General features: G+C 45.2%; 1 protein-coding gene across 1 annotated transcript; it reads right to left on the reverse strand.

Moving 5' to 3' along the window:
* Positions 1-1,235: 1,235 nt before the first annotated feature.
* NOBOX (NOBOX oogenesis homeobox) lies at positions 1,236-25,591 on the reverse strand. Its single transcript, XM_069755048.1, has 9 exons — positions 25,489-25,591; positions 19,779-20,267; positions 18,773-18,879; positions 16,454-16,656; positions 16,054-16,155; positions 7,572-7,775; positions 6,180-6,442; positions 2,547-2,762; positions 1,236-1,389 (listed from the first exon to the last, which is right to left on the reverse strand). The coding sequence occupies exons 1-9, from the start codon at positions 25,589-25,591 to the stop codon at positions 1,358-1,360; spliced, it is 1,719 nt and encodes a 572-aa protein (XP_069611149.1). The 3' UTR covers positions 1,236-1,357.
* Positions 25,592-26,607: the final 1,016 nt, after the last annotated feature.

Below are 26,607 nucleotides of genomic sequence, written 5' to 3' on the forward strand. Positions count from 1 at the left end.
AGGACGACGAAGAAGGAGGAAGTTTGAAAAGTCACAAAGCACAATGGCGATCTGTGCTGTGCTGTGTGTGGCTGGAGTTGTGACAGAAATAAGACCTGTCAGGGCTAGTGCTGTCGTGATCGAGCCAAGATAGTGTGGAAATAAAGATGTACAATCCCATAAATAATGAGTATGAGTGCTGTCAGCAGCATGGCTGCTCTCTGAGGTGTTTCTTGAGGTAAATAAAAGTGTTTCTGAGGAGAAAAATCAGTAAATGTAAAATGATTTTTCACGATTGGATTGAAATGGTCATATGGGAAAACATACATTCATGGCCCTATGATAACACTTCAGGTCATATCAAAGCTAAGAGCCAGGTTCACACTATGTGGAGAAAAGTACATGTGCCCCCACCATATTCTCACAGGATATTTTCTGACCTATCTATGTACACAGACATTAATATGGAGCTGGCATCTGGCACTGTGCTTGGTGAGATACAGCAGGCACACATAGCTGCTGACCTGCATCTTGTGGATGTCTCCCGGTCAGCACCACCTACACAGTCTATGAATTGGGGTAACCGCTCAGCATCATTGGAAGTCACCAATTATGGAGGCAGGTGGCCGCTCTAGGAGACTGCCCGGCCGAGAGGGGACAATGACTGACTGAGGGGGAACAATATCCAGTTGAGAGGGGACAATGGCCGTCTGAGGGAGGACCATGCCCAGCTGAGAGGGGACAATGCCCGGCCGAAAGGGGACAATGTCCGGCCAAGAGAACAGTGCCTGGCCGAGAGAGGACAATGCCCGGCCGAGATGGGACAATGCCTGACTGAGGGGGAACAATGTCCAGTTGAGAGGGGACAATGGCTGGCTGAGGGAGGACCATACCTGGCTGAGAGGGGACCGCGCCCTGTAATAGGGGGACAATGCCTGGCCAAGAGAGGACAATGCCCGGCCGAGAGACGATTACCTGGCTGTGACGCCAGCTTCACCTGGGAAGTATTCTCTGGCATGGACACACTACAGTTGTACCGTCGGGTTTGCACCCTTTTTGGGGACAGTCTTGAGCGGTTCCTTCATACTTCGCTCACTGTTCAGGTTGCTTCCTCCAGTAAGGATAAAGCTCTCCCAGCGCCTCAGAGGTTTTAATGTGTTCGAGGCAAAAGTACAAGAAGTCAATTCACACCAAAACATCAACAAAACGCATATTTATTGAAGTGCGCTACAAACTCAAAATAAATAACCATCTCTTAAACATGAACTGAAAGGGAAAAAAGAAAATAAATAAACCGTGTGCGGACGCCGGCCGTCATCCGTGGCGAGGCTGGCTCACATCACAGAACAGCTCAATAACTCAGATCTGGCCAAGGAGATCACAGGGAGGAAGCTCCATCCTTGTCAAGAGCTGGAAGCAAGAAAGATACAGGAGGTTAAATATGAGAGGTGGCAAAACTTAGAATATATTTTGTATTTCACGTGGTCCCAAAGATGAGAGAAGACTGAAGACGACAGGGCCGAATGTTACTATAGAGCATGTGAATGAAGAGCCAGCTCATCGCCGGCTGTGGGGGCACTGTGGTTGCCACAGGCTGTAAGGGCACCACAACTGGTGGTTTCAACTGTATGGAAAGCATGACTTATCTGAGGGGGCACGGTGGCATCACTAATGTGGAAACACCCAGTCTCTGGGCATACTAACTGCTCACCATCTATGGGGCATTCTGTCATTATGAGGTGTCTATTGTGGGCTTAGTCTATGGGGGCACTCTGGCTGTCATTATGAGGTGTCTATTGTGGGCCAAGTCTATGGGGGCATTCTGGTTGTCATGAGGCATCTATATGGTGGGCCCAGTCTATGGGGGCAATCTGGTTGTCATTATGAGGCGTCTATATGGTGAGCCCAGTCTATGGGGGCACTCTGGTTGTCATTATGAGGGGTCTATGGTGGGCCCAGTCTATGGGGGCATTCCGGCTGTCATTATGAGGTGTCTATAGTGGGCCCAGTCTATGGGGGCATTCTGGCTGTCATTATGAGGTGTCTAAGGTGGGCCCAGTCTATGGGGGCACTCTGGCTGTCATTCTGAGATGTCTATGGGGGCACTCTGGTTGTCATTACGAGGTGTCTATATGGTGAGCTCAGTCTATGGGGGCACTCTGGTTGTCATTATGAGATGTCTATGGTGGACCAAGTCTATTGGGGCACTCTGGTTGTCATTATGAGGTGTCTATGGTGGACCAAGTCTATTTGGGCATTATGGTCGTCATTATGAGGTGTCTATGGTGGGCCCAGTCTATGGGGGCACTCTGGTTGTCATTATGAGGTGTCTATGGTGGGCCCAGTCTATGGGGGCACTCTGGTTGTCATTATGAGGTGTCTATGGTGGGCCCAGTCTATGGGGGCACTCTGGCTGTCATTCTGAGATGTCTATGGTGGGCCCAGTCTACAGGGGGGCACTGGTTGTTATTATGACGTATCTAAGGTGGGTACAGTCCATTCGAGGCATTCTGGTTGTCATTACATGGTCTCTTTAGCGGTCACTTTGGGGCACATATGACGGATACCATGTGTCTCATTGTCGGTGTCTTCCACCTCCGCTGTCTCGGTGATCTCCTGGCTCGTTGCTGGGGGTTTCTGAGGCTGCTGCAGAACGGTGGCTTTGTACTGGGAGTACTGGGGCTGCTCCGGCACGCTGGGCACATTTCCTGTCTGAGGGCAGGTATACGGCGCACCCTGTATATACATATCATTCCATGGAGAAGGGTGAAAGGAAAGTCCGCCTGTAGCAAAGAGGGCAGTGGTGGCAGAAAAACAGCGAGAGGCACATAATCTACAGAAACATCCCCAAAGGAGCAGGGGCCCAGGATTCAAAATCAGTCACACGGTGCAGCACATTTTAGTTTCTCAGTTATTACGTGTGGAATTGCAGCTCCGCTCCATCAGCAATACCAGACAACTCACAGACAGGAGTCGAGGAAACCAAACATGTTTTTCTAATATTTTTTGTTCTTAAAAAAAAAAAAAAACAACAGCAAAAAAAAAAACCAAAGTATAGTTTATAGACTATGGCCGTGATTCATTATCATCTTTGCACCTGTTTTTTTTTTTTCAATTTTATGTGTTTTGTGTCATTTTTTTTGTATGCACCTAATACATTATTCTATTTGTGCCTTTTTTTAAAACCTGTGTTTTACATGCTCGTTTTTTTTTTTTTCTTTTTTGCTTTGTTTGTTGCGATTCCTGATGTTTCTATGTGTCATCATTTTTTTTCATACTGATCTTGTGAATCATGTTTCCAGGTAAATTTTAATTTTTGTTGATGGTTATAGGAAGTGATTGATTGCAGTTATTTATTCTAAAGGGTGCAACCAAATAAATTGCGGGTGCCAACAATTTTGTCCGGCCCATTTTGGGAGTTTGGGGTGAAATTATGTCCAATTTTCATTTTTTCTTTCTTTTTTTGTGTAGTTCCAATACACACAAAAGAAATAAACGTGTATAACAAACCATGTGTAGCTGCAATAATTTTCATGGAAAAATATTTTATTTTCCGAAACAATTTCAAGGGTGTCAACACTTTCGTCCGTGATTGTATACGGAAAAATAAAGTTATGGCCCTAGGAAGAAGGGGCCCAAAAACGTAAATTGGCTGCGGAGGGACACAATTAAAAATGCAGAAGAGTCTCATGATATACGGTAAATAAGAATGTTTCCATTCACACACAATAAGCAGAAATTGATGAAAAATTGAAAGAGTATATTAGAAAGTTGCAGAAATGTTACATTACCGCATAGAAGGGTTACCTAGTTCTCCCACTTTGTTTTTGTTTTTTAGCAATTTAATTTCACATTTTTTTCATAAATTACTTATTTTTTTTATTTCGCCTTTTGAATAAAGCCTCCGAGAGGCGAGCTCCCATTATTTCCAGACTGGAGTGTCTTGATGGAGAGCCGCGAAGTGTGTGCTCACATTGTGGCTGGCGTGTTAGGACTCATCATGGAGGAGATCTTCGTCACCGCTGCTGACAATCACCCATTGTTTAGAACAATCGGCTATTGTCTGCACGATGGCTGAGGCGTGGGCCGAGCACAGGAGATCCAGACAAACATGAGAAAGGGGGATTCCAGGTTAAGGGAAACGCTCAGAAAGTTTCTGAAAGCAAAAATTGCATCCAGTCTAAACAGGGACTGATACATAGCAACAAACTCTCAGGGTAGGAGAAGAAATTTGTTGCTTTGCCAAATCTGCTTGTTTTCTATTTTTATAATTTATATTTGGATGGGTAAAAAGTGGGGTCATTTAAGTTTTTAGACTTGTAAAATCCAGTCCTTTAATTAACGCATGGACAAACTTAGCAGGGAGGGGTGTGGAGGATGACGGACGACGGCCGTTTCGCGCTGCCGAGCGCTTCTACGGGTCCAGGAGCCGTAGAAGCGCTCGGCAGCGCGAAACGGCCGTCGTCCGTCATCCTCCACACCCCTCCCTGCTAAGTTTGTCCATGCGTTAATTAAAGGACTGGATTTTACAAGTTTGGTGAGTGCGTTCCTCCTTTTCTTCTTATGTATGGACATTTATTGCCTTCTTATCTCAGATACTGCACCACCTATCAGTCAGCAGGGACTGGCAGCATGGTCAAGGCTATATGATTCGGCATTTTGAGTGAGTGCAGCTGTGCGGACATGCTTTTTTCTTTTCTCTCTGTGTGGCTAAGTTTTTAGACTATTTCCTTGCGGGCAGGGGCCTCTCTCCTACTGTACCAGTCATCGCTTTTATCGTTTAAGAATACTGTACTCGTTTTTATTACGTATACCCCTTTTCAGATGTAAAGCACAATGGAATAAATGGTGCTATAATAATAAGTAATAATAATTTTTTTTTACTTATTTTATTTTGCCATTTGATCGCTTTTTCTATATACTGCAATGCCTTGATGTTTCATTATATGGTGAACGTCATGTTCTTTGAGAACTTCACATAAGCACCAAGTTGGCGGTAATAGGGTTCTTCAGAAAGTTTTGGTTGCAATCGCGTCACTGATGTCAGATGTCCACCCAAACCGATGCCCCACCAGGATGGCGGTACTTACATCTCAATCTCGAATAGTGGCATTTAAGTGGTTAAGCAGCAGAGATCAGAGCTGATACAGTATGTGATGAAGCGGGGAAACTTTAAAAGGTATCCCCACATTGGAGTAAGCTATGCTGAAAATGTCTGATAGATGTGGGTCCACCATCCACGGGGAAAATAAGTAAAAAGGTGGCAGTGCAGGGCTCTCCATTAAATTCTGTGTGAGTTAAAGGGTTTGTACAAAGTTAGAAAGTTACCCCTACCCACAGGATGATAGATGGGGGTCCCACTGCTGGGAACGCCCATACATTTAGATAGGGCACTGCACAGCCTAGTTCTGCAGATTAGCTTTCTAACGTTGTACAAACCCTGATCGATAACTTGTGCTTAAATGAATACAGAGCCGAGCACAAGCGTGGCCACTTATACAGCCATTCCTTGCCTGGATGCAGCAGGGGGCCATCTCACCATTTCCAGGGAGAGTCTTTGGACCCTCATTTTCTACCAAAGATGCAAGTCCCAGAAGTGGCACCCGTATGTAGCAGACATTTATAGCATACTCTGTCCAAGATGAAAGGAACCCATTAAGTCTCCGGCTGTCTTCCCATTCACTGAGAGCAAGAAGACATTTTCAATCAAGGCTAAGAATAATTGAAATATTATTTTAAAAAGTTGCAAAACTTTTCACGACTTGAGGGTTAAGCTGAACTCGGAGCAGAATGAATATACAATATATGGCATAAAGGAAAGTTTGAGTTATCCAACATCCACAGGAGCGATGTGATGTCCGTCTACCAGGTGTTTGGAATTGGCGCCAAGTCTTAAAAAGCCTGGGAAAGGGCCTATACACCAATCTAATGGCCCATACCACATGTCCATTTGCCCATCCCAATGACTTCCATCATTTTTTTTTGTGTGCACCCGTTTGGTTGGGTGGCCACCAAAATCCAGGATATTACGGTCTACATTTCCATCCCCAACCTTTTGCCTAGAGCCAGCACTTATCGCCTGAACTGCCTACTGACCATGCAAGGATTGACACATAGATAGGTATGACAGCTCCAGGGTTGTGTGCCCACCACGTAGCACCATCATGGGACCTATACCATAGAAAGTATTGTAAGGTTACCTGTGCCTGGCTGGAGCACGATGTGACCGGCTGGTCGCGCCTGCATGTAGCTTCCTGGGTTTCCATATGCCAGCATGCCAGTGTTGCTGGCGGGCACGGCAAGGAAAGCGGTGTCTTCGGGAGAAGTTGGTGTAAGGCTGTGCACTGGAAGGCGCTGGTACTGGGAGTAGTGGGGCATCTGGAAAGGTCCCAATGGGTTACTTTGATAATAGAACTGTGGGCCATACCTCATGGATGCAGACACGGTCTCTGGTGCTGAGCATCTGCAAGGAGGAAAAATACAAAATTCAGACTAGAAAAAAATTAAAAGGGTAAAGGTTGTATTTTTAACTCCTCAAGGACATGGCGATATTTAATTTTTGCTTTCCCTTCTTCCAACTGCTCAATCGTTTTTTTGCAGGACAAGTCGTAGTTTTGATTTTACCATATAATTTACTGAAAACCAGGACAGAAATTCAAAGTGGGATGAAATGGGTAATAAAAAAAATGCAATTATGCCATGGTTTTTGGGGTTTGGTTTTTATGGCGTTCACTATGTAGTAAAAGCTTGATTCTCCAGATCAGCACGAATACGGAGATACCAAACTCATATCATTTTTTTTTAAATTATTTTAATGGTTACGAAAATTCAGAAATTCATAAACAACAAAATATATATATTTTTTGGATGCCATTTACTTTGACCGGCAACTTATTTACTCCGTAATGAAGCTTAGTGAGGACTTGTTTTATGCATGGAGGGCATTTTACAATACAATATTTTTATTATTTATTGCATTTTGATTGAGAGCGCTGCAGTGATCGAAAAAACTGAAATTCTGGCATTTACTGTTTTTTACTTTATTGCATTTACAGTAGGGGTTAATTATTTTTGAACTATTATAGATCAGAATTTAATGGACATGACGATACCAGATATGTTTTTTTTATTTCTAGAATTTTCAGACTGAATAAGAGAGCAAATTATTTTTTTTTTTTAAATATTTTTAGTTTTGTTTTAAGTCCCCTTGGGGCACCTGCAATTTTGATCGCTTCTTCTAAGTAGTGCAATACCAAAAAATTGAGATATATAGGGAAACTGGTGGTCTCCTATAACTGAGCTTCATAGGAGACTCAAGGTGGTAGCCATGGGGGCTTTCATCAGGTGCCCCATCATGGATATGTTGTGGGGGGCCAAAGGGAACCACTGACTGTGATTGACAGCAGCATCTAAATAGTTAAGCAGCTGGCTCCGGTTGCGGCTTGTTAAAGGCAGATACCTACTGCGTAACGCTGTTGTCATTTGCCGCGCGTGATGTGGGCTCAGTCTATATGCAATAAGGAGTTAAAAGGAGCCATTCCACCATTAATGCTGAGAAGTCAGCTCACAATTCATACCCAGACAATACATACCCTTGGATATTATAAGTGAAGATGTCGCCGTTGGATGGCGTGCCGGAGTTGTCTGGGGTGTCCAGCATCAGAGGAACCATGTGATTGCTGTGGTTGAAGGCCATAGACATGGGCAGCCCGGCACGTCTCAGCGGTGGTGGGCTGTGGAATGTGGGAGGATATTCCTGGGGCGGTGGTAGGTAAACGGCCCCTGGAGAGCCGAGACTTGACCCTAAAGAATGAAGAGTATTGATTACCATAGGTCTAGAAGGTAAAGTTTCTCCACGTGGACCCCGCCAGCAGGCAATGCTCCCTGGGGAAAAATAAGTATGCAAATTATCTCTCTTGCAAGAAGAAGATGGGTGGTTCTATAATGCCAGCCATGCGCTGCACTGACGAAAGGAAAAAAACAAAGAAACAGCTCTTACTTTTGGAAAAATGTCTCTCGTTTGCCTCCTATTGGAGGGAGATCCAAAAGAAATTAACTGGAGTATAAGTTGGTATACATGCACTGGGTAGGAGCGTGTTCACATGGGACATTAAACATACAGAACAATATTTTTGGACACATAGCAAGGTTTTGAAGTCACCAGGTTTGGCCGATATAAGACCATCACCTTTCAGCTGATATACAGCATTCTACACTGCTCCAAAAAATAAGGGAACACTTAAACATGATGAGAGCATTATACTGCCTCTGTACAAATCCCTAGTTAGACCGCACATGGAGTACTGTGTCCAGTTTTGGGCACCGGTGCTCAGGAAGGATATAATGGAACTAGAGAGAGTACAAAGGAGGGCAACAAAATTAATAAAGGGGATGGGAGAACTACAATACCCAGATAGATTAGCGAAATTAGGATTATTTAGTCTAGAAAAAAGACGACTGAGGGGCGATCTAATAACCATGTATAAGTATATAAGGGGACAATACAAATATCTCGCTGAGGATCTGTTTATACCAAGGAAGGTGAGGGGCACAAGGGGGCATTCTTTGCGTCTGGAGGAGAGAAGGTTTTTCCACAAACATAGAAGAGGATTCTTTACTGTTAGGGCAGTGAGAATCTGGAATTGCTTGCCTGAGGAGGTGGTGATGGCGAACTCAGTCGAGGGGTTCAAGAGAGGCCTGGATGTCTTCCTGGAGCAGAACAATATTGTATCATACAATTATTAGGTTCTGTAGAAGGACGTAGATCTGGGTATTTATTATGATGGAATATAGGCTGAACTGGATGGACAAATGTCTTTTTTCGGCCTTACTAACTATGTTACTATGTTACTATGTTAAACAACAGAATATAACTCCAAGTAAATCAAACTTCTGTGAAATCAAACCGTCCACTTAGGAAGCAACACTGATTGACAATCAATTTCACATGCTGTTGTGCAAATGGAATAGACAACAGATGGAAATTATTGGCAATTATCAAGACACACTGAATAAAGGAGTGGTTCTGTAGGTGGGGACCACAGACCACATCTCAGTACCAATGCTTTCTGGCTGATGTTTTGGTCACTTTTGAATGTTGGTTGTGCTTTCACACTCGTGGTAGCATGAGACGGACTCTACAACCCACACAAGTGACTCAGGTAGCGCAGCTCATCCAGGATGGCACATCAATGCGAGCTGTGGCAAGAAGGTTTGCTGTGTGTCAGCGTAGTGTCCAGAGGCTGGAGGCACTACCAGGAGACAGGCCAGTACACCAGGAGACGTGAAGGGGGCCGGAGGAGGGCAACAACCCAGCAGCAGGACCGCTACCTCAGCCTTTGTGCAAGGAGGAACAGGAGGAGCACTGCCAGAGCCCTGCAAAATGACCTCCAGCAGGCCACAAATGTGCATGTATCTGCACAAACGGTTAGAAACCGACTCCATGAGGATGGTCTGAGTGCCCAACGTCCACAGATGGGGTTGTGCTCACAGCCCAACACCGTGCAGGACGCTTGGCATTTGCCACAGAACACCAGGATTGGCAAATTCACCACTGGCGACCTGTGCTCTTCACAGATGAAAGCAGGTTCACACTGAGCACATGTGACAGACGTGACCGAGTCTAGAGGCGCCGTGGAGAGCGATCTGCTGCCTGCAACATCCTTCAGCATGACCTGTTTGGCAGTGGGTCAGTAATGGTGTGGGGTGGCATTTTTTGGAGGGCTGCACAGCCCTCCATGTACTTGCCAGAGGTAGCCTGACTGCCATTAGGTACCGAGATGAGATCCTCAGACCTCTTGTGAGACCCATATGCTGGTGCGGTAGGCCCTGGGTTCCTCCTAATGCAGGACAATGCCAGACCTCATGTGGCTGGAGTGCATCAGCAGTTCCTGCAAGATGAAGGCATTGAAGCTATGGACAGGCCCGCCCGTTCCCCAGACCTGAATCCGATTGAGCACCTCTGGGACATCATGTCTCGCACCATCCACCAACGTCACGTTGCACCACAGACTGTCCAGGAGTTGGCGGATGCTTTAGTCCAGGTCTGGGAGGAGATCCCTCAGGAGACCATCCGCCGCCTCATCAGGAGCATGCTCAGGTGTTGTACGGAGGTCATAAAGGCACTTGGTGGCCACACGCACTACTGAGCATCATTTCCTTGTCTTGAGGCATTTCCACTGAAGTTGGATCAGCCTGTAATTTGATTTTCCACTTTGATTTTGAGTATCATTCCAAATTCAAACCTTCATGGGATATTAAATTTGATTTACATTGATCAGTTTTATGTTTTATTCTTCTCAACGCATTCCACTATGTAATGAATAAAGATTATTTATTTTTCATTCAGTTATATCTAGGATGTGGGATTTTAGTGTTCCCTTTATTTTTTTGAGCAGTGTATAATAGTGCATATCTGCCCTCAACCTGACCTGCAAGAGAAGAGGAGGAGCTTTTATTATACTCATCTGCGGTGCGATTCGGTACGAGGGGTGTCGCTGGTCTTGGTCCTGCGCCTCCCTTCTTCTTGTGATGCCAACCTCCTTCTTGCTTCATGTGGATGATGTGTCTCTGTGACATCCACGCAGACACCCCGGTAACGCGCTCCTGTGCAGGCGTACTTCTCTGCCCTGTTGAGAGCAGAGCAAAGTACTGCAGTGCACAGAAGCTGGGAAAGGTCAAAAAGCCCCGACGCATGCGCACTGCAGTACTTTACTGTGCCCTCATCATGGCAGCGAAGTACGCCTGCACAGGAGCATGACGCCACGGAGACTGTGTATGACGTAGGGATGCCTTATCCACATGAAGCAAGAAGGAGGACATCATCACAAGAAGAAGGGAGGCGCTGCACCAGGATCTGCGTCACCCCTCGGACTGGACCGCCCCTCAGGTGAGCATAATAAAAGCTGTATTTCCTGTCTTACAGGTTGGGTTGGGGGCAGATATACAGCATTATAGAATGCTGTACATCAGGCCTGAAAGGTGGTGGCTGTATCTCTGATCAAACATGGTGACAGGTTCACTTTAATACTAGAAGTTAGGACCATCCCAACGGGGTACACCTTGGCGTTGGTGGGATGGCTTTTACGCTTGTTTTTTTTTAAATCAAAAACAGCATTTACTAAGTACCCAGTGTTATTTTCATGCACTATTGCTTTTTACTTACAAAAGGGTATATGTTCATTTTATTTCTACCTTAGGTTTTGTCTGTTTAATGGCCCGTGTGAACTAGCTCTTACACGTTGCCTGTATACCACCTTATACTCCAGTTTATTTTTTTGGGTTCTGCTTTATGTTTTGTGCACGTGCAGACAAGGACATGGCCTCCCATTTTTTTGGGCTGAGCATTATGTTTAAATAGTTTCCCATTGCTGGGTGTCCAAAGTTAGGCACCGATCCTGCTCAGCCCTTATTCACATTTAGGAGATTTTCAACATATGGTTAAGTTTTTAATATTAGAGGTTAGGACCGTCCCGACAAAGTCACCTTGTCGTGGTGGGATGGTTTTTACACTTTAAAAAAAAATATGAAAATCGTTGTTTACCAAGTACCCAGTGTTATTTATATGCCCTAATGCTTTTTGCTTCTTTACAGCAGAATTCATTTTGTTTCTATCTTAGGTTTTCTCCTATTTTCACCCATCAATTTTAACCCCTTCACGACCTTGCAATTTTCCTTTTTCATTTTTTCCTCCCCTTCTTCCCTGAGCCATAACTTTTTTTATTTTTCCCATCAACATGGCCATACGAGGTCTTGTTTTTTTTACAGGACGGAGTTGTACTTTTGAACGACACCATTTATTATACCATATATTGTAAAGGAAAACAGGATAAACATTTCAAGTGCGGTGAAATTGCAAAAAAGAGCAATTATACAATGTTTTTTTGGGATTTTTATTTACCACGTTCGCTAAATGCTAAAACTGACCTGCCTTTACGATTCTGCAGTTCAGTACGAGTACGCAGATATTAAACATGTATAGGTTCTTTTTTATTTAAGTGGTGAAATAATAATACAAAGTTCGTAGGAAGAAAAAAAAACATTGTGCCATTTTTTGTAGAGTCTCCATTTTTGGGTGAGGGCTTACTTTTTGCGCTCTGAGTTGATGTTTTTATTGATACCATTTTGGAATAAATACAATGTTTTGATCGCCTGTTATTGCATTTTATTCCAATGTTGCAACGACCCAAAAAAATGCAATTTTAGCGATTTTAATTTTTTTCTCATTACACCATTTATTGATCAGATTAATTGGTTTTATATAAGTATATTTTTATTTTTTTAATGGGGCAAAAGGGGGGCGATTTGTACTTTTATATTTTTTTCAAACATTTTTTTCTACTTTTTATTTGCTTCAATAGTCTCCTTAGGAGACTTAAAGCTGCGATCGTCTGATTGCTTGTGTTACACAGAGGGCTGCAGCACTGCTGTGTGTACCAGAAATCATCATCTTCTATGAACGCTGGGCATGCACCAGCGTCCATAGGAAATCCGCAATGACAGTGGCGCCAATCCACCAGCTCCCAGCGATCATGTGACAGAGGCATTAGGTTTGCTTAAGTGAAATACCGCTGTCAGGGATTGACAGCCGTATTTAACAAGTTAACAGCTGCACGTGGACCACGGTTCCACCTGTGGCTGTTAGGGGCAAATGATAGCTGATCAAATCAGGTGTCATGTGCAGAGAAAGATGCGGGATCAGCGCTGGTGCTCGAATCAAAGGAATGGACATGGCTGATTACATATACAGTACAGACCAAGTTTGGACACACCTTCTCATTTAAACTTGTTTCTGTATTTTCAAGACTACGAAAATTGTAAATTCACACTGAAGGCATCAAAACTACACATGTGGAATTATATACTTAACAAAAAAGTGTGAAACTACTGAAATTATTTCTTATATTCAAGGTTCTTCAAAGTAGCCACCGGAGCTTCAGGAGGTAGTCACCGGGAATGGTCTTCCAACAATCTTGAAGGAGTTCCCAGAGATGCTTAGCACTTGTTGGCCCTTTTGCCTTCACTCTGCGGTCCAGCTCACCCCAAACCATCTCGATTGGGTTCAGGTCTGGTGACTGTGGAGGCCAGGTCATCTGGCGTAGCACCCCATCACTCTCCTTCTTGGTCAAATAGCCCTTACACAGTCTGAAGGTGTGTTTGGGGGTCATTGTCCTGTTGAAAAATAAATGATGGTCCAACTAAACGCAAACCGGATGGAATAGCATGCCGCTGCAAGATGCTGTGGTAGCCATGCTTGTTCCGTATGCCTTCAATTTTGAATAAATCCCCAACAGTGTCACCAGCAAAGCCCCCCCTCCTCCATGCTTCACGGTGGGAACCAGGCATGTAGAGTCCATCCGTTCACATTTTCTGCATCGCACAAAGACACGGTGGTTGGAACCAAAGAGCTCTAATTTGGACTCATCAGACCAAAGCACAGATTTCCACTGGTCTAATGTCCATTCCTTGTGTTCTTTAGCCCAAACATGTCTCTTCTGCTTGTTGCCTGTCCTTAGCAGTGGTTTCCTAGCAGCTATTTCACCATGAAGGCCTGCTGCACAAAGTCTCCTCTTAACAGTTGTTGTAGAGATGTGTCTGCTGCTAGAACTCTGTGTGGCATTGACCTGGTATCTAATCTGAGCTGCTGTTAACCTGCGATTTCTGAGGCTGGTGACTCGGATAAACTTATCCTCAGAAGCAGAGGTGACTCTTGGTCTTCCTTTCCTGGGGCGGTCCTCATGTGAGCCAGTTTCTTTGTAGCGCTTGATGGTTTTTGCCACTGCACTTGGGGACACTTTCAAACTTTGCCCAATTTTTCAGACTTACTGACCTTCATTTCTTAAAGTAATGATGGCCACTCGTTTTTCTTTACTTAGCTGCTTTTATCTTGCCATAACACAAATTCTAACAGTCTATTTAGTAGGACTATCAGCTGTGTATCCACCAGACTTCTGCTCAACACAACTGATGGTCCCAACCCCATTTATAAGGCAAGAAATCCCACTTATTAAACCTGACAGGGCACACCTGTGAAGTGAAAACCATTCCTGGTGACTACCTCTTGAAGCTCATCAAGAGAATGCCAAGAGTGTGCAAAGCAGTCATCAAAGCAAAAGGTGGCTACTTTGAAGAACCTAGAATATAAGACATATTTTCAGTTGTTTCACACTTTTTTTTTCAGTATATAATTCCACATGTGTTAATTCATAGTTTTGATGCCTTCAGTGTGAATTTACAATTTTCATAGTCATTAAAATACAGAAAAATCTTTAAATGAGAAGGTGTGTCCAAACTTTTGATCTGTACTGTACATCAGATTATATGTACATTGTTTTTTTTTATGAATTGTATTTAATAAAGTTTATTATATTTTAATAATTGGCATGATTAATTTTGTCCTGGCAGATACACTGCCTTTTTGGGTCACTTACATTACATCGGATTATGAGCTTCGGTAGCTCATATTGGAGGCAGCCACAAGAGCCAATTGCTATCAAACATCAAATTCGCCTCTAATTCTATAAAAAAATTCTGATTCACCACTATCCAAATGTTTTCAATTCATTGAAATTCTACAAATCAACTTTTAAATTCAACAGAAACCGTCTTTTTTAGCTGAGTTTTTATCTTGATAGATTCGCTCATCACTAGTAGCCACCCTATCAATCCCCATAAGGGCTCATTCAGACAAGCAGATTATATTATAGCCAGTGTGCTATATATACAGAGATAGGCATGCAATTTGTGGATACGACGGGCCTGTTTCTCTATACAGGTGTCTGAATCTGGCTTAAAGCAATGTTTGACCTTTATAGCAGTCAAACCAGTGTACTCCCAAGACCTCTGTCAAAGGCAGCCCACAACCTGTACCCTGCTCCTTCCCGATGAGGAGCAAGAACCCAAAACAGCTATTTACAAATTGGCTCACATACTTGGTGCTGCTATCAGGCTTGCTAAAGGGTCAGGCATTAACTCATACAGTGGCCAGTGTTGTGAATTCTGTTGTCGAGCTCCATCCTGTGTTCGTGAATGGTACTTCGGCGAGTTCTGTCTATGGACTCCCTCTGGTGGCTGTGAGTGGAGCTGCTGCTTCTGAGGTTCCTTACGCAGGTGACGTGGTTTATCCTGTGGTTGGCTGCTCTATTTAACTCCACTCAGATCGTTACTCCATGCCAGCTGTCAATGTTCCTGCATTGGTTCAGTTCGCTCTTGGATCTCTCTGATGACCTGTCTATTCCAGCAGAAGCTAAGTTCCTGCTAGTTATTATTTGTTCATTGTTTCCTTGTCCAGCTGGTTTTCATGATTTTGTCTTGCTAGCTGGAAGATCTGGGATGCAGAGTGGCATCTCCGCACCGTTAGTCGGTGCGGAGGTCTTTTTGCACACTCTGCGTGGTCTTTTTGTAGTTTTTTGTGCTGACCGCAAAGATACCTTTCCTATCCTCTGTCTGTTTAGTATGTCTGGCCTCCCTTTGCTGAAATCTGTTTCATTTCTATGTTTGTGACTTCATCTTAACTCACAGTCAATATATGTGGGGGGCTTCCTTTACCTTTGGGGAATTTCTCTGAGGCAAGGTAGGCTTTATGTTCTATCTCTAGGGCTAGCTAGCTCTTAGGCTGTGAAGAGGCGTCTAGGGAGAGTCAGGAACGCTCCACGGCTATTTCTAGTGTGTGTGATAGGATTAGGGGTTGCGGTCAGCAGAGCTCCCACATCCCAGAGCTTGTCTTGTGTCAGTTTAACTATCAGGTCGTGCCGGGTGCTCCTAACCACCAGGTCATAACAGGCCAGCACCAAAAGATGCAATTGGAGTGACACTTTTCTTAAGTCTGGTGCAGAGCTCATTTGCATATCTGTATTAGGACCCTCAGGAAGTAACATGCGAGAAGCCGATCAGCAGGCGCCCTCAAGTATGGGCAGCTTCCTAAGCCGGAGTCTGCGGTCAGGGATCGGCACTGGAGAAGAAAAGTCTGGCAGAAAGGGTCACAGATGGGTTGTGTTCTGGGATTCTTGCTTGGCTTGGCATGGAGAAGTCAGGGGATGCAGGAAGATGCTGCTAGAGCCACTTACATCCATGTACCCACCTGAGCTGCTGCTAGTTGAAGTGCAGGAGGTGCTGTGCTGGGAGGAGATGTCCACGGACTGAGTCCTCTGAAGAAGAGTGCCGGGCACCAGGGACAACCTGAAAGACAGAGATGGAGAGAGTAAATGCCATCACTTGTGGGTGGATGTCATACTTGCCAACAGAGAACCAGACTCCAAAAGGGGCTCTGCTTAACAAGACCATGCCCAGGAGCACGGCGTGTTCGGTCTGGGGGCAGTCAAGTACATTTTGTGGGCACTCCCAGGTATTCCGGTGTAACGTGCTTAAATGTCCCCAATTTGGCCTTGTAAATGTTGGCATGTATGTGGTGTTAGGGAGGTCGGTGAAGAGAAGAGGGAAGTCAAGAAGTATTTAAGAAACCATCTGGTTCCCTCACCTAGTTCTGATGCCTGGACCATAGGGGTGATGTCCGGAAGTAACTGCGAATGATACAGTTTCTGGCCGGGGAATTGCAGAAGAAGAAAGAGCAGCATTCTCAGGGTGACACATCCCCACTGAGGCAGGGACTGTCTTCTTTCCACTCTTAATGGAGGTTTTCTCTACTTTGCGCCATTTGGCTCGTCGGTTTTGGAACCAAACCTAAGGTTAATGCAGAAAATCAGGAACCAAGAGGCGGGAAATACATGCTATCAATACACCCAGCAGTGCAAAATCCAGTATCTCACACCCACTGGAGCCAATTCACCGAGCAGGATGTTTTTGGATTTTGAGAGAAAAACAAAACATAGAGAGAACATGTATCCTGTGTGCTGATATGGGCCCTAGCTGACCCTGAACATGTATCCTGTGTGCTGATGTTGGCCCTAGCTGACCCTGAACATGTATCCTGTGTGCTGATGTTGGCCCCAGCTGACCCTGAACATGTATCCTGTGTGCTGATGTTGGCCCTAGCTGACCCTGAACATGCATCCTGTGTGCTGATGTTGGCCCTAGCTGACCCTGAACATGTATCCTGTGTGCTGATGTTGGCCCCAGCTGATCCTGAACATGTACCCTGTGTGCTGATGTGGGCCCTAGCTGACCCTGAACATGTATCCTGTGTGCTGGTGTTGGCCCCAGCTGACCCTGAACATGTATCCTGTGTGCTGGTGTTGGCCCCAGCTGACCTTGAACATGTATCCTGTGTGCTGGTGTTGGCCCCAGCTGACCCTGAACATGTATCCTGTGTGCTGATGATGGCCCCAGCTGACCCTGAACATGTATCCTGTGTGCTGGTGTTGGCCCCAGCTGACCCTGAACATGTATCCTGTGTGCTGAAGTGGGCCCTAGCTGACCTTGAACATGTATCCTGTGTGCTGATGTTGGCCCTAGCTGACCCTGAACATGTATCATGTGTGCTGATGTTGGCCCCAGCTGACCCTGAACATGTACCCTGTGTGCTGATGTTGGCCCCAGCTGACCCTGAACATGTATCCTGTGTGCTGATGTGGGCCCTAGCTGACCCTGAACATGTACCCTGTGTGCTGATGTGGGCCCTAGCTGACCCTGAACATGTATCCTGTGTGCTGGTGTTGGCCCCAGCTGACCCTGAACATGTATCCTGTGTGCTGATGATGGCCCCAGCTGATCCTGAACATGTACCCTGTGTGCTGATGTGGGCCCTAGCTGACCCTGAACATGTATCCTGTGTGCTGGTGTTGGCCCCAGCTGACCCTGAACATGTATCCTGTGTGCTGATGATGGCCCTAGCTGACCCTGAACATATATCCTGTGTGCTGGTGTTGACCCCAGCTGACCCTGAACATGTATCCTGTGTGATGATGTGGGCCCTAGCTGACCCTGAACATGTATCCTGTGTGCTGATGATGGCCCTAGCTGACCCTGAACATGTATCCTGTGTGCTGATGATGGCCCTAGCTGACCCTGAACAGGTACCCTGTGTGCTGATGATGGCCCTAGCTGATCCTGAACATGTACCCTGTGTGCTGATGTGGGCCCAGCCGATCCTGAACATGTACCCTGTGTGCTGATGTGGGCCCTAGCTGACCCTGAACATGTATCCTGTGTGCTGGTGTTGGCCCCAGCTGACCCTGAACATGTACCCTGTGTGCTGATGATGGCCCTAGCTGATCCTGAACATGTACCCTGTGCGCTGATGATGGCTCTAGCTGACCCTGAACATGTATCCTGTGTGATGGTGTTGACCCCAGCTGACCCTGAACATGTATCCTGTGTGATGATGTGGGCCCTAGCTGACCCTGAACATGTATCCTGTGTGCTGATGATGGCCCTAGCTGACCCTGAACATGTATCCTGTGTGCTGATGATGGCCCTAGCTGACCCTGAACATGTACCCTGTGTGCTGATGATGGCCCTAGCTGACCCTGAACATGTGTCCTGTGTGCGGATGTGGGCCCCAGCTGACCCTGAACATGTATCCTGTGTGCTGATGATGGCCCTAGCTGACCCTGAACATGTATCCTGTGTGCTGATGATGGCCCTAGCTGACCCTGAACATGTACCCTGTGTGCTGATGATGGCCCTAGCTGACCCTGAACATGTGTCCTGTGTGCTGATGTTGGCCCCAGCTGAGCTGTAGTCACAACTCCAGGAAATTTGCAATAATGATTATTTGTACATTTGTTTCAATCTGTCAGAAATGTGTAGACGAAGTCCTGGTGGGATATGTCACATAATTCAGTCTCCGCACCGTCTCCCCCTCCTGTTTGGCTTTATAATGAAGCATGACAGTTACCATTATTCGCTGTGGAGTGACCCCAATAATGTCAGCTATTTCTTTTCTCTTCTCACTGTCCGGGTAATGATCCTCCATGAATATTCGTTCTAATTCCTGCAACTGATCTACATTGTGGTTCCAGGCATTGAGAAAATGGAGAAATTAGTGGAGAAAATGCACAGTTTACATACAGAGTCCACAACCAGCATCACTACTAGTAATTACCTGGATTTACTGCAATGGTTGCTAATAGCAAATATTCAAATAACCCAGACATCCCCCCAAAAAGTGATTCCATTGTTATATACAAATATTGTATTGTCATACATACTGTAGGTGCAGTATTATAGTAGTTATATTCTTGTACATAGGGGGCAGTATTATAGTAGTTATATTCTTGTACATAGGTGCAGTATTATAGTAGTTATATTCTTGTACATAGGGGCAGTAGTATAGTAGTTATATTCTTGTATATAGGAGCAGTATTATAGTAGTTATATTCTTGTACATAGGGGGCAGTATTATAGTAGTTATATTCTTGTATATGGGGGCAGTATTATAGTAGTTATATTCTTGTACATAGGTGCAGTATTATAGTAGTTATATTCTTGTACATAGGGGCAGTATTATAGTAGTTATATTCTTGTACATAGGTGCAGTATTATAGTAGTTATATTCTTGTACATAGGGGCAGTATTACAGTAGTTATATTCTTGTATATAGGTGCAGTATTATAGTAGTTATATTCTTGTACATAGGGGCAGTATTATAGTAGTTATATTCTTGTACATAGAGGCAGTATTATAGTAGTTATATTCTTGTACATAGGAGCAGTATTATAGTAGTTATATTCTTGTACATAGGCGCAGTATTATAGTAGGTATATTATTATAAATAGGGGGCAGTATTATAGTAGCTATATTCTTGCATATATGGGCAGTATTATGGTAGTTCCACTCTTATTCTTGCATGTAGGGGCGCTATTATATTACGCTCTGGTTTAGGTCTATATTACAGATCTCACCGATGTTGTATAAAGTACGGCTTTTCTTCCTGCTCGGAGCGAACACTTCTTCAGTACTTTGGCATTTCGTTTTCGGTTGCTCTCCTCCTGGTCCTGTATCATATGCAGAGTCTGTCACCTTACATGATGTTGCACAACGAGCAGAGCGCCGGGGAATCTGTGCAGCTGTCGGATAGTTGCCTGCCATTTTCAGGTTTACCGGCTGTAACTGCCCCTCTGAATTAAAGAATTGGGGCTCCTGGGGAGCCTCTGTAGAGTAGTTTGCATAACACTTGCCCACGGTGTCCGGCAGGGGCCCACATACTGTCAGGAGGCTCAGCTGGCAGTGCCCACTATAAGCAGCTGCACTCTCAGGTGCATTAGGGGTATATTCTGGGTGATGCGATGTCTCTGGTTCATTCCTCTGTCCTGCTACAATCACGGTGTTGTACTTGGAGGACTCTTCTTCTTCCTGCTCCGTGCACAGCAGAGACGGCTCTTCCTTGGAATCTGCCAAAATCAAGAAGCGACAATGATGTTGGTCTTACATTGAATAATGTAAGAAATCTACATAATCCTGATCATTTTCTCTTTTTGGGTAATTAGAATCATCCAGATCTATTGACATTGCATCCTCCATATTACATAGAGTCAGCATCAAGCTCGCTGCCTCGGGGTAATCCTTGACACTGATCTCTCCTTTAAACCACATATCCAAGCCCTTTCCACTTCCTGCCGCCTTCAACTCAAAAAAACATTTCACGGATCCGTAACATTCCTAAACCAAGAATCTGCAAAAACCCTAGTCCATGAACTGTCCTCCCACCTCTCCTCCTGCTCCCTCTTCGACCGCTTACAATCTGGCTTCCAGTCACACCACTCCACTGAAACTGCCCTAATTAAGGTCACTAATGACCTATTAACCGCCAAGAGCAAGCGACACTACTCTGTCCTCCTCCTCCTGAACCTGTCCTCTGCCTTTGACACAGTGGACTATTCCCTATTACAGACCCTCTCTCGCCTTGACTACTGTAACCTCCTGCTCTGTGGCCTCCCCTCGAACACTCTCGCACCCCTCCAATCTATTCTAAACTCTGCTGCCCGACTAATCCACCTGTTCCCCCGCTATTCCCCGGCCTCTCCCCTCTGTCAATCCCTTCACTGACTCCCCGTTGACCACAGACTCCAGTACAGGGCTGCTGTATACATCACATAGGAGATGCTGAGGCTAGAGCAGAAGCATCACAGGACATGCTGGGGCTTATGCATCACAGGAGATGCTGGGAATGTGGTATATACATCAGAGGATATGCTAGAGCATATACATCAAAGAAGATGCTGCGGCTGTTGTATACATCACATAGGAAACACTGGGGCTGGGGCATATTCGTGACACAGGAGACACTGGGGTTACTGTATACATGACATGGGCAACATCACAGGAGAAGATGGGCTGGGGCATAAACATTAGCGAAGATGCTGGGGCTGGACCTTATACATCACAGGAGTCGCTTTGACATAGGTATCACTGGAGAGACTGGGCATATACATCACAGGACATGTTGGGGCATATACATCACAGGAGAAGCTGGGGCATATACATCACAGGAGACGCTGGGGCATATACATCACAGGGCATGTTGGGGCATATACATCACAGGAGAAGCTGGGGCATATACATCACAGGAGACGCTGGGGCATATACATCACAGGGCATGTTGGGGCATATACATCACAGGAGAAGCTGGGGCATATACATCACAGGAGACGCTGGGGCATATACATCACAGGGTATGTTGGGGCATATACATCACAGGAGAGGCTGGGGCATATACATCACAGGAGAGGCTGGGGCATATACATCACAGGAGAGGCTGGGGCATATACATCACAGGAGAGGCTGGGGCATATACAGTGCCTACAAGTAGTATTCAACCCCCTGCAGATTTAGCAGGTTTAATAAGATGCAAATAAGTTAGAGCCTTCAAACTTCAAACAAGAGCAGGATTTATTAACAGATGTATAAATCTTACAAACCAAAAAGTTTTGTTGCTCAGTTAAATTTTTAAAAATTTTAAACATAAAAGTGTGGGTCAATTATTATTCAACCCCTAGGTTTAATATTTTGTGGAATAACATTTGTTTGCAATTACAGCTAATAATCATCTTTTATAAAACCTGATCAGGCCGGCACAGGTCTCTGGAGTTATCTTGGCCCACTCCTCCATGCAGATCTTCTCCAAGTTATCTAGGTTCCTTGGGTGTCTCATGTGGACTTGAATCTTGAGCTCCTTCCACAAGTTTTCAATTGGGTTAAGGTCAGGAGACTGACTAGGCCACTGCAACACCTTGATTTTTTGCCTCTTGAACCAGGCCTTGGTTTTCTTGGCTGTGTGCTTTGGGTCGTTGTCTTGTTGGAAGATGAAATGACGACCCATCTTAAGATCCTTGATGGAGGAGCGGAGGTTCTTGGCCAAAATCTCCAGGTAGGCCGTGCTATCCATCTTCCCATGGATGCGGACCAGATGGCCAGGCCCCTTGGCTGAGAAACAGCCCCACAGCATGATCCTGCCACCACCATGCTTGACTGTAGGGATGGTATTCTTGGGGTCGTATGCAGTGCCATCCAGTCTCCAAACGTCACGTGTGTGGTTGGCACCAAAGATCTCGATCTTGGTCTCATCAGACCAGAGAACCTTGAACCAGTCAGTCTCAGAGTCCTCCAAGTGATCATGAGCAAACTGTAGACGAGCCTTGACATGACGCATTGAAAGTAAAGGTACCTTACGGGCTCGTCTGGAACGGAGACCATTGCGGTGGAGTACGTTACTTATGGTATTGATTGAAACCAATGTCCCCACTGCCATGAGATCTTCCCGGAGCTCTTTCCTTGTTGTCCTTGGGTTAGCCTTGACTCTTCGGACAAGCCTGGCCTCAGCACGGGAGGAAACTTTCAAAGGCTGTCCAGGCTGTGGAAGGCTAACAGTAGTTCCATAAGCCTTCCACTTCTGGATGATGCTCCCAACAGTGGAGACAGGTAGGCCCAACTCCTTGGAAAGGGTTTTGTACCCTGTTGTGGATTCTGTTTTGGGGCTCCCTCTGGTGGTTACAGATGGTACTGGGTGACTTGTGTTCTCTGCGGTCTCTGGTGTCCACCTGTTCTATCAGGATATGGGAGTTTCCTATTTAACCTGGCTTTCTTGTCATTTCCTCGCCGGCTATCAATGTAATCAGTGTGTCTTGTTACCTCTGCTTCCCGCTTCTGCATTCTTCAGGACAAGCTAAGTTTTTGATTTTCCTGTTCCACGTTTTGCTTAATTTTTGTCTTAGTCCAGCTTGCAGATATGTGATTCCTTTTTGCTGGTTGCTCTAGTGGGCTGATATTACTCCTCATGTTCCATGAGTTGGAACATGAGTTCAAGTAATTTCAGGATGGTTTTTTGTAGGGTTTTTCGCTGACCGCGCAGTTCACTTTTGTATCCTCTGCTATCTAGCTTTAGCGGGCCTCATTTTGCTGAATCTGTTTTCATAACTACGTATGTGCTTTCCTCTCATTTCACCGTCATTACATGTGGGGGGCTGCTATTTCTGTGGGGTGTTTCTCTGGAGGCAAGAGAGGTCTGTGTTTCTTCTAATAGGGAAAATAGAATTATTCTTACCGTTAATTCGGTTTCTAGGAACCTTCCACGACGGCATATGGAGGTTGTCTCTTTGCCCTAATGGGGAACAGGAAACACAGAGAGGTTTAAAAGGACCTCCCACCTCCCACCTGCCAGTGACTTACAACTGAACCCATAGCACCGGTTTACCTTCCGAATCCCAGAACTAATCCAGGAATATATATCGGGTGGGAAATTAGTGCCGTCGTGGAAGGTTCCTAGAAACCGAATTAACGGTAAGAATAATTCTATTTTCTCTAGTCACCTTCCACGACGGCATATGGAGGAATACCAACTAATTTGGCACTAGGGAGGGACAACGGCCTGCAGAACTTTACGGCCGAAGACTAAGTCCTTATTGGACAATACATCTAATCTGTAATGTTTAGAGAAAGTATGAAGTGAAGACCACGTTGCTGCCCTGCAGATCTGCTCTGGGGATGCACCTGCTCTTTCTGCCCAGGAGACTGACGTAGATCTTGTTGAATGGGCCTTGATCCCTACTGGAGGTATTTTGTTTTGAGCAAGGTAGGCTTCCGTTATAGCCTTTTTGATCCATGTAGCAATGGTACTTTTAGCTACTTTTTTACCCTTATTTTGCCCAGAGGGATGGACAAAGAGGTTATGATCGATTCTGAAAGCACGGGTCTGATCTAAGTATTGCAGCACAATACGTCGGACGTCCAGAGTGTTGAATCTTCTTTCTTCCGAATTTGCAGGACTATGGCAAAAGGTTGGTAGAACAATCTCTTGGGAACGATGAAAATCAGAGACTACCTTTGGAAGAAAAGAAGGATCTAGACGAAGTACTATTGAGTCATCTCTCACTAGAAGATACGGCTCTCTTATAGATAAGGCTTGTAGTTCACCCACTCTTCTAGCCGAAGTTATGGCTACCAAAAACACAGTTTTGTATGCAAGATTTTGAAGAGAGCAGGAGGAAAAAGGTTCAAAAGGCGGGCCTGTAAGACCTTGAAGCACCACATTCAGATCCCATGGGGGAACTATTATCTGTTTTCTAGGATTCATCCTAGTTGCTGATGTTAAAAATCTTTTGATCCAGCGATGGCCTGCTAGATCTTGATCAAAAAAGGAGCTAAGTGCCGAGACCTGGACTCTGAGAGTACTGGGCCTAAGACCCATTCCTAAGCCTTTTTGCAAAAAATCTAAGATGTTAGGTATATTAGGCTTGAGAGGGTCTGGAAGGTTAGGTAGACAAAAAGACGAAAACTTTTTCCAGATTTTGTTGTAGATGGCGTTGGTTACTGGCTTTCTCGATTTTTGGAGAGTAGCTATGACAGAGTCCGATAGTCCTTTTGCTTTCAAGACCTGGGCTTCAGTAACCACGCCGCTAAATTCCATTTCTGAGGGTCTGCGTGGAGAATAGGACCCTGAGAGAGGAGATCGTTTTTTAGAGGTAACATTACTGGTCCATCCACTTGTAGTTGGATGATCAAGTTGAACCAACTTCTCTTGGGCCAAAAAGGGGCTATCAGGATAGTCGGAGTTCCTTCTATTCGTATCTTCCTTAGAACCTTTGCCAGGATTGGGATTGGTGGAAATGCGTAGACAAGCTGGAAGTGCCAATCTTGGACTAGGGCATCCACTCCTCTGGGATTGCCTCTTGGGTTCAAGGAAAAAAAGGTTTTGACTTTTGCGTTCTGGTGAGAGGCAAAGAGGTCGACTTCTGGAAGACCCCACTTTTGTACTAGCATATTGAACGTTTGAAGGTCCAGGCTCCACTCGCCAGGATGAATGTCCTGGCGACTCAGGTAGTCTGCTTGAATATTTGCAGTCCCTTTTAGATGAATTGCTGTCAGTGACAGTAAGTGTTTCTCGGCCCAATAAAAAATTCGAGCGGAGATCTTTTTCAAACTGAGGAATTTTGTGCCGCCCTGACGCCTGATATGCGCCACCGTGGTCATGTTGTCTGAATAGATCTGGACATGTTGACCGGAAATCTGACGGCTTGCTGCTAACAGGGCCTCTTCCACAGCTTTGAGTTCTCTGAAATTTGACGATTTCTCGCTGATCGACTGGTTCCAAAGACCTTGGTAAGGAACATGATTTACTATGGCTCCCCAGCCTCTCCTGCTGGCATCTGTCTTGATCGTAGTTATCGGGAGCTGAATCCAGCTCACCCCCTTCAGGAGGTTTCTGGAATTCATCCACCATGTTAAGGATGCTTTCACTCGACCTGGTGTGTGAATCCTTCTTGTTAGAGTGCCAGGTTGACCATCCCACCTGTCTAGAATGTGGGTTTGGAGAATTCTGGAGTGAGCTTGAGCCCAAGCCACTGATTGTATACAGGCTGTCATGGAGCCTAAGAGAGACATTCCTTCTCGAAGAGTAGGACATCTCATCTCCTTGAATTTTCTGACTTTTGCTACTAATGGTAGCCTGTGATCGTCTGGGAGAAAGGACATCTGTTTTGTTGAGTCCAGAACCACCCCCAAGAACTTTCTGGTTCTTGAGGGTTGAAGCTGAGACTTCTTCATGTTTGGAATCCAACCCAGAGACTTCAATATCTCCAAAGTGGTTGACACATGGGACATCAGGGTCATCTCGGTGGGGGCTACTATCAGGAGATCGTCCAAGTAGGGCACTATACAGACACCTTGACTCCGGATAAATGACACTGCCTCTGCCATGATCTTGGAGAATACCCTTGGTGCTGAGGAAATGCCGAAGGGAAGGACTCCATACTGATAGTGCTCCACTCGATGACTCCCCCGTATCGCAAACCTGAGGTATTTTCTGTGTCTCGGGTGGATAGGAATGTGAAAATATGCATCCCTTAGGTCGATGGTTGCCATAAAGGACTGATGTCCTATCAGAGGAATTGCAGATCTTACAGACTCCATCTTGAACTTGCGATATTTCACATGTCGGTTTAGACCTTTTAGGTTTATAATAATTCTTACGTCCCCTGAGGGTTTGGGTACTAAGAATAGACGGGAATAATGTCCTTTTCCTTGTTCCAGATGTGGAACTGGTGAGATCACATTTGATTTCATAAGATCTCTGAGACCCAATGTCAACAAATTGTGATCTCTTGAAGACGTAAGGGTAGTAACTTTCAGACCCTGAGGGGGGGAAGAAATTAACTCTATTAATAGGCCCTCCTTGATGACATTGAGGACCCAGTGGGAACTGGTGATATTTTCCCACTGACCCACATATTTTGAGAG

Source organism: Ranitomeya imitator, chromosome 2 (genome assembly GCF_032444005.1).
Source record: "Ranitomeya imitator isolate aRanImi1 chromosome 2, aRanImi1.pri, whole genome shotgun sequence".
NCBI lineage: Eukaryota > Metazoa > Chordata > Amphibia > Anura > Dendrobatidae > Ranitomeya > Ranitomeya imitator.